Source organism: Salvelinus fontinalis, chromosome 37, assembly GCF_029448725.1.
Source record: "Salvelinus fontinalis isolate EN_2023a chromosome 37, ASM2944872v1, whole genome shotgun sequence".
NCBI lineage: Eukaryota > Metazoa > Chordata > Actinopteri > Salmoniformes > Salmonidae > Salvelinus > Salvelinus fontinalis.
Genome location: NC_074701.1, coordinates 28,011,760 through 28,026,590, shown reverse-complemented (window position 1 = coordinate 28,026,590; position 14,831 = coordinate 28,011,760). Strand labels below are relative to the sequence as shown.

At 41.3% G+C, this 14,831-nt stretch overlaps 1 protein-coding gene across 2 annotated transcripts in view; it reads left to right on the top strand.

The window, feature by feature from the left end:
* Positions 1 to 13,899, top strand: part of LOC129836461 (spectrin beta chain, non-erythrocytic 1-like) — a 138,736-nt gene extending 124,837 nt beyond the window's left edge. For both annotated transcript variants that reach the window (XM_055902666.1, XM_055902665.1), the window contains 7 exons: positions 45 to 241; positions 1,354 to 1,454; positions 2,367 to 2,421; positions 8,789 to 8,991; positions 11,516 to 11,689; positions 11,788 to 11,830; positions 12,000 to 13,899. In XM_055902666.1, coding sequence (XP_055758641.1) covers positions 45 to 241; positions 1,354 to 1,454; positions 2,367 to 2,421; positions 8,789 to 8,991; positions 11,516 to 11,689; positions 11,788 to 11,830; positions 12,000 to 12,203 — 977 coding nt within the window. In that variant the 3' untranslated portion in view covers positions 12,204 to 13,899. The remainder of the gene's footprint in view (positions 1 to 44; positions 242 to 1,353; positions 1,455 to 2,366; positions 2,422 to 8,788; positions 8,992 to 11,515; positions 11,690 to 11,787; positions 11,831 to 11,999) is intronic.
* Positions 13,900 to 14,831: the final 932 nt, after the last annotated feature.

The following is a 14,831-nucleotide window of genomic DNA, read 5'->3' as shown; positions in this document are numbered from 1 at the left end:
GCTTTATACTGCCATGTTGTCTGACTAGCTATGTTTCTGCCCAGTTCTGGAGGTGCACCAGTTTGGTAGGGATGCGGGTGTGGCCGAGTCATGGCTGCTGGGACAGGAGCCGTACCTGTCCAGCAGGGAGATGGGTCAGAACGTGGACGAGGTGGAGAAACTCATCAAGAGACACGAGGCCTTTGAGAAGTCCGCTGCCACCTGGGAGGAGCGCTTCTCAGCGCTGGAACGGCTGACTACGGTGAGAGGACAGGGGATGTTCACAACTCACAGGGCTGTAGGTTAAACCAGTCATACAATAACTCAATTTAGTTTTTAATTAGATTAGGCATCCATCCGGTGAGGGAAATTTTATTTTAAACCCTACTAATGCTTGTGTACTAAAATCTCCTTCTTTAAGCTTTGGCTTTGGGCTTGAGATAGTTAAAGAAACAAACTCATATAAGATAAGTGTGTGTGCACATTAAGAGAGGCCTGTTCTAACTGTTCTGTGTGTGTAGAGTAACCCATGATGTCTGGCCGCTCAGCCAATAATATGACAGAAACTGACTGGTTCCTCTTGATCCTAGACAGAGTAAAGGTTATATCCTGCACACCAGTAACCGAGCTATTGTTCTGTTTTGGAGCCTGTTCCTGGGGAAAGATTGTGGTGGAGAAATCAGTGTTAGCTAGGTAACCAAGATAATTAAGATGTCTTATCGGCAGAATATGCTTATATGATTGAACTGTTGAGCACTTGTCATTAGAATGTCTCCTTTCGGACTCTGGGGTTGGCAGCTGCACTTCCTCCCTCATATGGACCTCAGTCACCTGGGGTCCAGAGAGGGGAGAAGTCAGGCGTGTCTATCACATGTCCCTGTTGCTATGCAGAATATCAGCAGGGAGTATGGCAAAGGAGGTCAGAAGGAAACATTGTTTCCATATATGAATTGTGTCTTTATTGCAAACCATGTGAAGGGATGGCGTGAGTAATGGGGAACCAATCACTTGTCTCCACAGTGTCGGTGTGTCAGTCACCTCCAAGGGGGAGATAGTTTCCACCTTGAACTAGGGGAGAGAACAAAGTAACAACAAATGTCCTAAGTACTGAACAAAACAACAAGTTCTTTGTACTTGGGGGCAACCTGCCTCCTTATTATAATACGTTTTTGATAAAACTAATACCTTGATTGATTATTGATTTTTGCCTCTCCTCATTAATAGTTAAAGGTAGAATTTCCACTACATTCTCCAAATCTCTCATCTCATTTGTCTATCAGTCAAATTGACTTAATGAAATTTCTTTAGTTTCTCAATTTCAATCTGACTAATTAGGTTGGTCATTAATGATTTGTGTGTTGGTTTGCGATGTAGATGGAATTACTGGAAGTGAGAAGACAGCAAGAGGAGGAAGAGAGGAAGAGGAATCCGCCACCTGCAGAGACCCAGACGGACGATGCATCGCCACAGCAGAGGTGAGAGAAAAGCCTAGAGCACCATACTAAAATGTTGTTTGGTCTGTCTGTCATGACTTATTTAGTGCGTCTGTTCTGTGTCTGTGTTTAGACTGAGTAGGCATGCTCTATTCTGGTCTTATGTTTGTCTCAGTGTGTTTTATAAATACTATAAAGTATTTTGCACAGTATTATTCAGAGCCGTAATCACATGGATCACCCATCTCCAATTACTCAAGCAAACAGCCGAATGACCTTAAAGAAATGTATAAAACAATATCTCATGGCATAATAGGGACTGTGAAATGACACACACGCAGACACACACGCCATCACACTCTAACACACTCAATCTACACATGTTATTCTTTAGTTGTTTTGTTTGTATATGGTTGTGTCTTACATCTGTTTGACTGACTGTCCTTGTTGATCAGTCTATCCGTGTTTTGTTACTTGTCATGTTTTGTGTTTTTTGTGGACCCCAGGAAGAGTAGCTGCTGCTTCTGCAAAAGCTCCTGGGGATCTGAATAAACCTATAAACAGACATAGAGGTAGACTCAGTGAAATGACGTTGCCTTGAGCAGCACCGCAGATATTGAGATGAGTTAGATGTAAGACTTCGCTCTCATACAGTCACACACAGAATCTGCGCATGTGCGTGCTACAAGGCCAAAACAACGGAGAAGTTGAGCCTCGCACTGCAATGCTCTTAGAAGGAGAGGAAATTAACCCACAATGCCGTTTACTTTGTGCACTTACATCACATTTCTGAGTCTACCTTTAGGTGTGATGTTTGGGGCTGTCTGTTTTCTGTGTGTTTATAGATACAGCATTTGGGACTGACTGTTGTCTGTGTGTTATGAATGTCCTAGTGTGTTTATATTGCACTATGTTTGAGACTGACTGTTGTCTCTGTGTGTGTCGTCCCTACAGGGAGGGTGAGCAGGTGTCTCAGAACGGACTGCCATCGGACCAGGACTCCCCTCGGGTTAGTTACCGCTCCCCAGCCTACCAAAAGTACACCAGCTTTCAGACCCGCAGGACTGGGACTGGGGGCAAGAATGGCGGGTGGGTCGGACCGTGACCCCCAACACCCCCTGCCCACCACCCAAGGGGAGGACTGTACACCCCCCCCCCCCCCCCCCCCCACCACCACCACCACCAGTGATTCAGACAATTAGTCACACTTATTCCTCATTTACCATTTAGCCTTATCCTATGTCCATTACAAAACGCTATACCTTATCCTATGTCCATTACAAAACACTATACCTTATCCTATGTCCATTACAAAACGCTATACCTTATCCTATGTCCATTACAAAACACTATACCTTATCCTATCTTGAGTATTCCGTTTTCTTTTATTTGCGTAATGCATTTGAATGCAAATTAGCATTGCTGATTGCAATTTTACCTGTATTGTCGTTTTTTTATTTACCTAATCTTATTTTATGACAGCAGATGTTGCAGGACTGAACATGGATAATTAGATGATCAGAGTTGTTTTGCTTAATAGGTTAGTTATTAGTGCTTTAATCTTTTATACCTTCATATTGCTTCAAACCGACTGGTACCTTTATTGATAGATCAAACACTACTGAGGACTGCTTAGCGCTGGACCTGCTCTGCAGTAACTGATAGATGGTAGCTGCAGTAACTGATAGATGGTAGCTGCAGTAACTGATAGATGGTAGCTGCAGTAACTGATCGATGGTAGCTGCAGTAACTGATAGATGGTAGCTGCAGTAACTGATAGATGGTAGCTGCAGGAACTGATAGATGGTAGCTGCAGGAACTGATAGATGGTAGCTGCAGGAACTGATAGATGGTAGCTGCAGGAACTGATAGATGGTAGCTGCAGGAACTGATAGATGGTAGCTGCAGGAACTGATAGATGGTAGCTGCAGGAACTGATAGATGGTAGCTGCAGGAACTGATAGATGGTAGCTGCAGGAACTGATAGATGGTAGCTGCAGGAACTGATAGATGGTAGCTGCAGGAACTGATAGATGGTAGCTGCAGCTACATACTGGACTATTAACTGATCAGATGTAACAGAGCAAAGATCACATGGGAAGGTGGAAGTAAGATATGAAACTGATTTGGATGGTAGAGGACCAGATATAAAGTTGAGTTAGGCAACCCTATTTCAAAAGCAGACATTGAGATTGAGCAAAGGATCAAAACAATAAATTAATACATTTTAATCCTAGTAGATTGAAATTATTTATTGGCTGATAGAAAGTAAAGCATAATGGGACACAAGCACTACAGCACTAGTATTCTAGAATGACAATGAGCACTGCGTGAGTGTGCGTGTGTATGAATGTACACGTGTGTGTGTATACAGGGTTGGGGAGTAAAGAATTACATTGTAGGGATTATTTTTTTAAATGGGCTACTGTAATCTGTTACATTATCAGCAAAAATATTGTAATCAGATTACAGATACTTTTGAAAAAGTAGATGATTACTTCAAGGATTACTTTTAAATTCAGAAAGGAAGTTTGCAGAAAAAGATCTTTGACTCTTCTGTTTCTCAATGGCATTCAAATCAGCATTGAAAAAAAGTGCAAATTTAAGTTTGTTCCACCTGAGTGAGTCTGACCACAAATCAGAGACCACTATGATGACACACCAAATGTGTTTGTTCGATCGTGGGAAAAGAGCAGGAATAGGTTTTTGTTGGCTACAGTCCAAGCTGTGGCTTCCAATGGTGCGACTGCTGTCACCATCCCAAGATTATCCAACTTGATTAAACGCTTGGAGGTAAGGATGACAGCAGTGGTGTAGTCTACAGCGATACGGATATCACTTATTATTGATATCTACATAGCGCATTGATGTGAATCACACTGCTACTCTCTCATTTAGCTATTTGCGTCTTACCGATTGTGCTTGTGGATGGCTGTTCACGAATCTAAATGTGTATTTGAACCCAATAATGGTTGCATTCAAGAAGTTTAAGCTGCCTATCAATCATTCTTTTTGAAGCCAGTGAAAAATGTGCTCTCTCAACAGCTGCACAGTGTGGATCCCAGCCTATGGAATAAAGTGGGGCTTTTATTGCTCAATCTAATTCATGCTGCAAATTATTACATTTTTTTATCCATAGGCCTAAAGGACACATGTTCCAGCTCGCACACTTTTGATAGACTTAAAGGGGCAAGCTGTAGTTGCTACATTCATTTTTGGAATTATATCTATCTATCTAGAATATAACTTAGAAATGTCTCATGAGCATAGTTCAACTGTCGTACCACATCAGAACCCAAAATATAAGCTTGTTTTACTCGATGTTTGTAGACATGTAAATGTAAACAAACACTGTATAGCCTCATAACATGGTTAAAACAATAATTTTGGATGGTCAGTCCTTGTATTCATAGCTCTGTCTATTAATCTGAGAGTGGTTACATTTCTCCAGGCCCATCCCGCAGCTTTTTACCAAAACAGAGGCGGGTCGACTTTTTGTTATTGTTTCATCTGTGGATTTACCCTTTAAACAGCTGCATATTATCAAGATAAGATATCAAAGTGTCACCAACAAAAAGTTAAACAATAGGCGTATAGTAAATGCAGCATATGGCATTCATTTTTCACATTTAAATAGCACTTTTCATTAGCGCTCAAAGCATGCCATTCCATTAGCGCACAATTTATTTTTCAACTCAGTCCATGACAGCAAAATCCTAAACAACAGAGTAGGGCTGGTTAATAAGTCCTTAGTTTTGGGGTTATGCTCAGGTAAAACAATTTGGCTAATCTATACTTCCATATTTCCAAGTCCTATTCTTGAAGATCAAGGGGTTTAACATTTATTGGAATGACTGCAATTCTGGTAGATTTAGATTTTTAATGTAAAGATATAATTTAATCGGATTATTATATGTAGTAGAAAGCGATGGGTTAGAAGAAGCATACATAACCAAACCATAAAGTAACATTTTAAATCCATATATGGCCAGCTATGTAAACTTTAACCTTGATTTATCCTGCAATAGATGTGGTTCAATTGGTAACATTCATTTTTGTCTTCTTCTAATGCCTCTTAAGGGGAAAGTAATCTAAAAGTAACTGAATGTAATCAGATTGTTAGAGATTGGGTAATCCAAAAGTTACTTTACTGATTACAATTTTGGACATGTAACAAGTAACGGATTACATTTAGAAAGTAACCTACCCAGCCATGTGTATGTGTGGGGGAATGAAAAAGATTTCTATTTGTGTCTTTTCTTTATTTCCTCTTTTTCTTTTCCCCTCTCCCTTCTTTCTCTCTTCCCCCTCAGCTCGACACTCCTCTCCTCCTGTCTCCATCCCTGATGATAATACTGTTTATGTATGTTATTATTTACAAACTTACCATGTGGAACCTGAATAACTGACAGACAAAATGCACAACTTAAATCGGTAACTCAGTAATGCCATTAAATCATAATCTTTAGTCCTCTCAGGTTTCAAGTTGCACCAGATCAAGTCAACTAGGTCTCTTGCAAAATAGATTTTTATCTGTTACTTACCTGAATAAATAAAGGTTAAATAAAATTCAAGAAATCAAAAGTAGTGACTAGCTACTGTATCTTCCCCAGATGTCCATCCATTTCACATCATCTTCACCCTCGTCCAGACCACGCATACATGATGTCATACCGCCATCATACAGTACCATCTCAAATACCAGTTCACTATGTGGAAGGGATATTCATATCACTTCACTGTGGTAATTCTGTTTTTAGGGTTGTTCCAGTGGTGGCGAATGTGTGTCAGTGCGTGTAGAGGGGTATAAACCCATTCCTATCAGTCATTCATTGGTCCTCAGTAGATCTATGGTACCTGCCTTAATGTTCTCATGTCACTTTTCATGTTACTTTAGCTCTGTGTGTCGGATCTTCATTTCCTCCCTGGTTTTGTTCGTGTTGGTCCACCCTTGAATCCTTTCATCCTTGCACTCACCCCACTAACACACTTTCCCCAATAAAACCTTGATAGTCAATCACTTCCCATGTTTGTTCTGTTTGTGTTGTCCTTGTACCGTCTGCAAAATAACCCTGTTTTTGTCCTCATGTCTTATGTTGGAATATTGTTTTTCATGTCGTCATTGTTGTTAATCACCTTCCACTTTCAGTGACAACTGTTACTGTTGTTTTCCCCTTGTGTATATTCTATGGTTTCATCCCGGGATTGTTTTATACACATTCATGTGCAATACTTTTTCATCCCATTTTTAATTTCATTGTCTTGTAGATATCATTTATCCAGTGGACGTCTGACATTAAATCTACAGTATTTTATTTTGGTGTAAAAAGGCACCCATCCAAACTGAGAGGTCAATGCTTGAGCAATTCTAAGGTTAGTGTGTGTAGTTCTGCATAAGGGTCATTTCTAAGGTAACTACAGTTACTACTATCAAAATGATCCTCCAATTCAATCAAAGTTGATCTGAGAGTATTTACGTAGAGGTGATCAGTCTAGCTGGATTATTATCAGTTTGGAGAGCATATTTGGGTACAGATGTGACCATTAATAATATAATTCCCGATATGAGTGTCAGCCCAAGCGAAAACTATTTTAGCTTTTACCCTGAACATTTAACAAAGAGGTGCTATCACTCCCACGTTGCACCAATCGAAGGCTGCAAAACCTGGCAGCGACGCAGTCCATGTCCAGTATTGGTCCAGCCAATGGCAAGATCTCTGTATAAGCATCAAGGATTTGTCCATCGCCTGGCAAGCTCTCAGTAAAAGTATCCACGATTGATCCAGCCTTGAAGAGCTCAGTAATGGGTAATGAGTTGGAGTGGGTGTGTTGTGAAATAATCTTTTAACTGGCCGATTTTGCCTTCCCCTTCACTTTACAATAATGAAACAAATGTCAATAATGAGTTCAAACAATGTGCTAGTTGTTTGGGATTTTGGTTTGGTCTTTCCCTCCTTTTCGCTCCCTTTCTATCTCTTTATTCAACTGTGTTTTGTGTGGGCGTGGCAATGTGGTGGGCATGTCCTAACCTCTGATCTGTGCATGTCTTTGAAATGCTCTCTCTTGCTGTCTCAGCTGGACCCCGGTCCCACTATAATCAATCACATAATCCAACGCTCTTCTAGATCAGTAGTGGCTCAGCTTTTCTCAGAATCTATATAAAGGTTGACTGAGGTGGCCTACAGATTTTTACTGCATTTGCAAGCGTCTCCCTCTAACCAAGCTTAGATTATCGGAATTTGAGTTTGTCAAACAGTGAGTCACTGCAAGTGAGAGTGAATCGAAAACTGTTAGTGTAACCTCATATCAGACGGCTGTTCGTCTAGAGTCAGATTTGGGCTCCCGAGTGGCGCAGTGGTCTAAGACACTGCATCTCAGTGCAAGAGGTGTCACTGTAGTACCTGATTTGAATCCAGGCTGCATCACATCCGGCCGTGATTGGGAGTTCCATAGGGCGGCGCACAATTGGCCCAGCGTCGTCTGGGTTTGGCTGGGGTAGGCCGTCATTGTAAATAAGAATTTGTTCTTAACTGACTTGCCTAGTTAAATAAAGGTTAAATAAAAAATGTTAAAAAAGATGGCGGCAGAGAGGTTCATTGTGAATCAGTCAGATTGAGTCATTGGAGAGTCAAGTTAGAGTAAAAGTCACAAATCAAGTCTCAAATAGAGGGCACTTGATGTCAGAGAAAGTTGGAGAGATCCATTGAGCGGGTTAGAGAGAACAGTCAGAAAGAGACAGAGATGCAGTTAAATACTTGATTAGAGTTTCACCTCAGGCACTGAACTCTAAGAGCTGGGGACCTATATGGAGCTGACGACCTAAAAGGAGCACAGAAACACATAGCGGCATTATAGCCAGAGGTTGGGGAACAAAGTTACACATAGACAAAGTCGCAACACTGTGGGTGATACAAAGATTGAGACATGACGTGAGGATAGCACAGTCAATCAGAGGTGACTCAGCTCTGGGGTTCAGTGTGTGTCATTCATCTTATAATGACTCTGGGCAATAATTGTGAAATAGAGGCACACCACATTGCCAATTTGAGGCTGGTGTAATGGCATTGTTTTGGTTTATACAGACACCTATCCAAAGGCTCTTTTATGAAGACATTTTTCCTCATCAAATGGAAATGTGGAGACACATTGTGATGAAATATTTATTTCTCATTTACAGTACAATAGTTGTAGAAAATACCACTTTCAACTTAATTATACTTGTCTTAAAGCCATGTTGTCATATAGCAATCAAAGGGAACGTACTGAATGTTTCTACACAGCCTCTCATCCTGCATGAAGCTTTATCCAACTCTCTGACTTCCAGCTCCACTGTGTGTTGTCTAGCCACAGCCTTCTCTAATACTTGTTTCTGACAGGACAACGGAGAGGAAAGTGACATCGTTAATGGGGTGGAGGAGCCCAGCCCAGGTGGGTCGCCCAGTGAAGCACGCAAGGTCATGCCCAGCCAGGCTGCCACACTCCCGGCCAAGTCCCAGGACTCAGCCCCAGCCAACCAGATGGAAGGATACCTGCACCGCAAACACGAGTGGGAGGGTCACAACAAGAAGGCATCCAGCAGGTACACACAGATACAGTTGAAGTAGGAAGTTTACATACACTTAGGTTGGAGTCATTAAAACTAGTTTTTCAACCACTCCACAAATTTCTTGTTAACAAACTATGGTTTTGGCAAGTCAGTTGTGTCATGCACAAAGTAGATGTCCTAAGTAATTTTTCCAACAATTGTTTACAGACAGATTATTTCACTTCTAATTCACTGTATCACAATTCCAGTGGGTCAGAAGTATACATACACTAAGTTGACTGTGCCTTTAAACAGCTTGGAACATTCCAGAAAATTATGTCATGGCTTTAGAAGCTTCTGGTATGCTAATTGACATAATTTGAGTCAATTGGAGTTGTACCTGTGGATGTATTTCAAGGCCTACCTTCAAACGCAGTGCCTCTTTGCTTGACATCATGGGAAAATCAAAAGAAATCAGAAAAAAAATGGTTCATCCTCCAAATGCCTGAAGATGCCACGTCCATCTGTACAAACAATAGTACGCAAGTATAAACACCATGGGACCACACAGCCGTCACACCGCTCAGGAAGGAGACGCGTTCTGACTCCTAGAGATGAACGTACTTTGGTGCTAAAAGTGCAAATCAATCCCAGAACAGCAAATGACCTTGTGAAGATGCTGGAGGAAACAGGTACAAAAGTATTTATATCCACAGTAAAACGAGTCCTTTATTGACATAACCTGAAATGCCGCTCAGCAAGGAAGAATCCACTGCTCCAAAACCGCCATAAAAAGCCAGGTTTGCAACTCCACATGGGGACAAAGATCGTACTTTTTAGAGAAATGTCCTCTGGTCTGATGAAACAAAAATAGAACTGTTTGGCCATAATGACCATCGATATGTTTGGAGGAAAAAGGGGGAGGCTTGCAAGCCGAAGAACACTATCCCAACCGTGAAGCACGGGGGTGGCAGCATCATGTTGTGGGGGTGCTTTGCTGCAGGAGGGACTGGTGCACTTCACAAAATAGATGGCATCGTGAGACAGGAATGTTGTGTGGATATATTGAAGCAACATCTCAAGACATCAGTCAGGAAGTTAAAGCTTGGTCGCAAATGGGCCTTCCAAATGGACAATGACCCCAAGCATGCTTCCAAAGTTGTGGCAAAATGTCAAAGTCAAGGTATTGGAGTGGCCATCATAACACCCTGACCTCAATCCCATATCAAATGTGTGGGCAGAACTGAAAAAGTGTGTGCGAGCAAGGAGTCCTACAAACCTGACTCAGTTACACCAGCTCTGTCAGGAGGAATGGGCCAAAATTCCCCAACTTATTGTGGGAAGCTTGTGGAAGGCTACCTGAAACGTTTGACCCAAGTTAAACAATTTAAAGGGAATGCTACCAAATACTAATTGAGTGTATTTAAACTTCTGACCCACTGGGAATGAGATGAAAGACCCTTTGAACTAGATGTTGGAACATTGCTGCGGATACTTAATTCCATTCAGCAACAAGAGCATCTGTGAGGTTGGGCCATTTAGGTGTAGCTCACAGTTCATCCCAAAGGTGTTTGATGCAGTTGAGGTTAGGGCTCTGTGCATGCCATTCAAGTTCATCCACACCGATCTTGACAATCCATTTCTGTATGGACCTCGCTTTATGCATGGAGGGGGAATTGTCATACTCAAACAGGAAAGGTCCTTCCCCAAACTGTTGCCACAAAGTTGGAAGCGCTGAATCGTCTAGAATGCCATTGTATGGTGTAGCGTTAATATTTCCCTTCACTGGAACTAAGAAACCATGAAAAACATCCCCAGATCATTATTCCTCCACCAAACTTTACAGTTGGCATTATGCATTCTCCTGACATCCTCCAAACCCAGATCTGTCAGTCAGACTGCCAGATGGTGAAGCTTGATTCATCACTCCAGAGAACATGTTTCCACTGCTCCAGAGTCCAATGGTGGTGAGCTTTACACCACTCCAGCTGATGCTTGACGTTGTGCATGGTGAACTTAGGCTTGTGTGCAGCTGCTCGGCCATGGAAACCCATTTTATGATGCCCCCGACAAACAGTTATTGTGCTGACGTTGCTTCGAGGCAGTTTGGAAGTCGCTAGTGAGTGTTGCAACTGAGGACAGATGACTTTTATGCCTTATGCGCTTTAGCATTCGGCATCCCCATTCTGTGAACTTGTGTGGCCTACCACTTCGTGGCTGAGTCGTTGTTGCGCCTAGACGTTTCCACTTCACAATAACAGCACTTAGTTGACCGGGGAAGCTCTAGCAGGGCAGAAATTTGCCGAACTGACTTGTTGGGAAGGTGGCATCCAATGACGGTGCCACGTTGAAAGTCACTGAGCTCTTCAGTAAGGTCATTCTATTGCCTATGTTTGTCTATGGAGATTGCATGGCTGTGTGCTCGATTTTATACACCTGTCTGCAAGGGTGTGGCTGAACTAGCCGAATCCACTCATTTTAAGGGATGTCCACATACTTTTGTGTATATATTGTGTACATTCCTGACAAATTATTTTGCCGGCACTGCACTGACAACTTTTTGTCTATGTTGTTTCAGATCCTGGCACAATGTGTATTGCGTGATCAACAACCGGGAGATGGGCTTCTACAAAGACCATAAGAGTGCCAGCCAGGGGATCCCTTACCACAACCAGATCCCCATCAGCCTGAAGGATGCTGCGTGTGAGGTTGCCCTCGACTACAAGAAGAAGAAACATGTGTTCAAACTGAAGTGAGCACTACTTAGTGAATAGCTCCCTCTGTGTCTTGCTTACTGTAGCCAGTAGTACGCTTGACTTAGTACTCAAAGTTTTTATTTTCCTTTTACAGAGCTACAGATGGCAATGAGTATCTCTTCCAAGCCATCGATGATGTAAGTTTCAGCTATAAATTCGTACAGTGTATGTGAGTGACGTTCTTCCTGTGAATGTTGTTTACTATCTTCAGTCCTTGTCTCCATGTGGATGGTGTGGATGTCTGAATTTTGATGTATTGGTATGATCTGTGATGTCTGTCCTGATAAATCCTCGTCTGGGCCGCAGGAGGAGATGAACTCGTGGATGCAAGCCATCTCCAGCGCTGCGTCCTTTGATAAGACAGAGATGACCCCCAGCAGCCATAGCACCCCCGCCTCCAGCCGAGCCCAGACCCTGCCCGCCTCCGTCGCCCTGGCAACTGAGTCCAGCCCTGGCAAGCGTGAGAAGGACAAAGAAAAGCGCTTCAGCCTTTTCAGCAAAAAGAAATAGACCCCTCAGCCCCCCCAATGCCATTCCTCTTCTCTCCCCTGCTCCTCTTCCTCTTAAAGCCAGACTCCAGCATGCAAGCTCAGAGCCAAAACTCCACACTCTGTGCCTAACAATCCTACAGCTGGGCTCAGAGGTCAAATACAGTATGCCATTTTCTTTTTTAAGATAAGGAACAAACTAAAAAAGATGAGAAAGGATGTTACGGTAGATATGATGCTTTGGGCAGCTGCCATTGTAAACCATCCATAATTCACAGCTGAAAAACAAGTTTCCAGTTAAGATTTCTTTGTATTTTCTCTCTGTTTTCCTGCTTTCTCATCCCTGTGCTTTTCACTTGTTGCTTTGGTTATTTTTTCCCCGTTCTTTTTGTAATAGTATGTAGTTTCTAGGGTCTGGCCTCAGTTTTGTGAGGCGATCTTTGAAAGATGACATTCTTCTGAGTTGAAAAGCAAAGTCAGCGGTGCTTTGAACTGTGTGTATAACTTGTCTTTAACAAACTATTAAAAACCAGTTTAATTTCACTTACTAATAATAAGCTCTACAACCATTATAAGCTTCAATGTAATCTCATTTTATCCCCTAAAACTTAGTATAACACATTAATTTGGATGAAAAGACGGGGGTTAATATTCTTCATCACTGTGACAAATTTCTGTCATATCGCTTCAAGATATTGGACTTTCAAGAAGCAAATGGTTCGTTTAAGACAACTGGGAACTCAGAAAAATATGAAATCAAATCATGACTTCAGTGATCTTCAGGCCAGAACTCTAGAAAGAGGCTGGATGACGTTCAAAACTATTTTTCTCAGTCGGAGCTCTTTTTTCTTTCTTTTTTCGACTTCCCCGTTGTCTTAAACGCACTGAAGTCGGGAGTCAAAGATTTCCGAGTTCCCAGTTGTTTTGAACACAGCCAAAGTGTCACTTGCCAGATCATAATGTTCATGCAAAACGATGTGGCAAGTGACACTTTGCTTCTTGAAAGGCCAATATCTTGAAACTTGACTGCTGACATGCAAAACATTTTGGGACTATATCAACTGTGGACTAATGAAACAAATACAAAAATATAGTTTTTGGGTGGAGTTTTCCTTTAAGTTTCAGTCATGTTTTTTTGTACAATGTTATCATATACTACTCCGGCTCAATAAATTGCTAAGACCAGTCAGAATGTTGGAAACCATGAAGAATTAGAACACAGATTAAGGTTTATTTCTGTAATTTTTGAAAACATTATTCTGTGCTTTTTTTAAATTTGTTTTCCTACATATTTGTGTTGCATTATGTATGTTTAAAATGTATTGCGCATAAAAATGTATGTACAATACAATAAACACTTTAAGCATTGTTGTTAAGTGGAAAAGTGAATTCTAAAGCATTTACTGGAATAAGTCATGTCATGGAAAAATGGTTGCTTGCTTGTTGGCTATAGCACTGCATATTATCATTTTTGCTAAAATCTCTGGCTATCTGATAAATAGTGTGCATTTCTCTGTCACTGTAACTATTGTAATGAAATATTTCTTCATGTTGCACAATCAACAATGCCATGATGGGAGAAAGCTTGTTTGCCATAGCAGGTTCTCTAGGTATGTAGTTTAATATGGACCAAGGTCACAGGTAGATGGAACTGCACCAGTAGACTTTTACCCTCTCTGTTAAATATGTGCAAAACCATTAAATTGCTTTTAAGATGACATCTGTCTCTGTGTTTTCAGTACGACAGCTTCACCCCAAATCAGAAACTATTCCTGTTGTCATTACAGCTTTTATACGATTCAATACATTTTACTGACATGCCTCATTTGGTGCAACCATTAGGTGCAACCACTTATCATTCATTACAAAAAACTCTCAATGCTATTACAAAGCAATTAGAGACATTACTATGTAAAAACATGTTAATGAGTAATTACATTTCTGTTTTTAAACACAACAGATAAGCAATGAAAGTTATGGAGTAATAAGTCCTGTGTGTTCTCTTCACTTTCACCTCATTTAGGCAATATAGATTTTTTTGACTGTCCCTAACTCTCAGTATTGTTGGGTCACTCAATTCTTGGTTCCCTTTCACAATTGCCTGTGCACCATCTAGTGGCCGAATGGAGATATTGCAGCCCCAGTGTTTAACATTTCTTCAGATAACTAATCTCATTCCCAGACACTTGGCGCCTTGGAAAGAGGTTAGCAGAAAGCTAAACAATTTATCAATGGAAGATTTAAAAGATGTTACTTTAATTTGTTCTGATATAAGACTACTATGGGCACCAGTTTGGTCAAATGGTTTAGAGGGTAAGAAGGCATGGAGTATAGGGATTACAGATGGCCTGCTGTTAATTTAATTGACCACTTCTTGCCCCTCCATAAACATCATCACTTCTGACCAATTAGGTTTTTCAATTCATTTGGGTAAATTGAAGCCTGTCCTCCAAACGAATGTAAGAATAACGTGCTTGACCTTGCAAGACTATGTAGGGTGGGCTGTAGGTAGGATAATCCCCTATAATGAAAATTGTGCGGGAAAATAATCAGACCATGAGTTAACCATGTTGCTTTTAATTTAGGCGTTCTTTCATACCAATGGCCATGAAAGGAAGGAGACCACAAACAAGACTCCGTGTTTACAGGT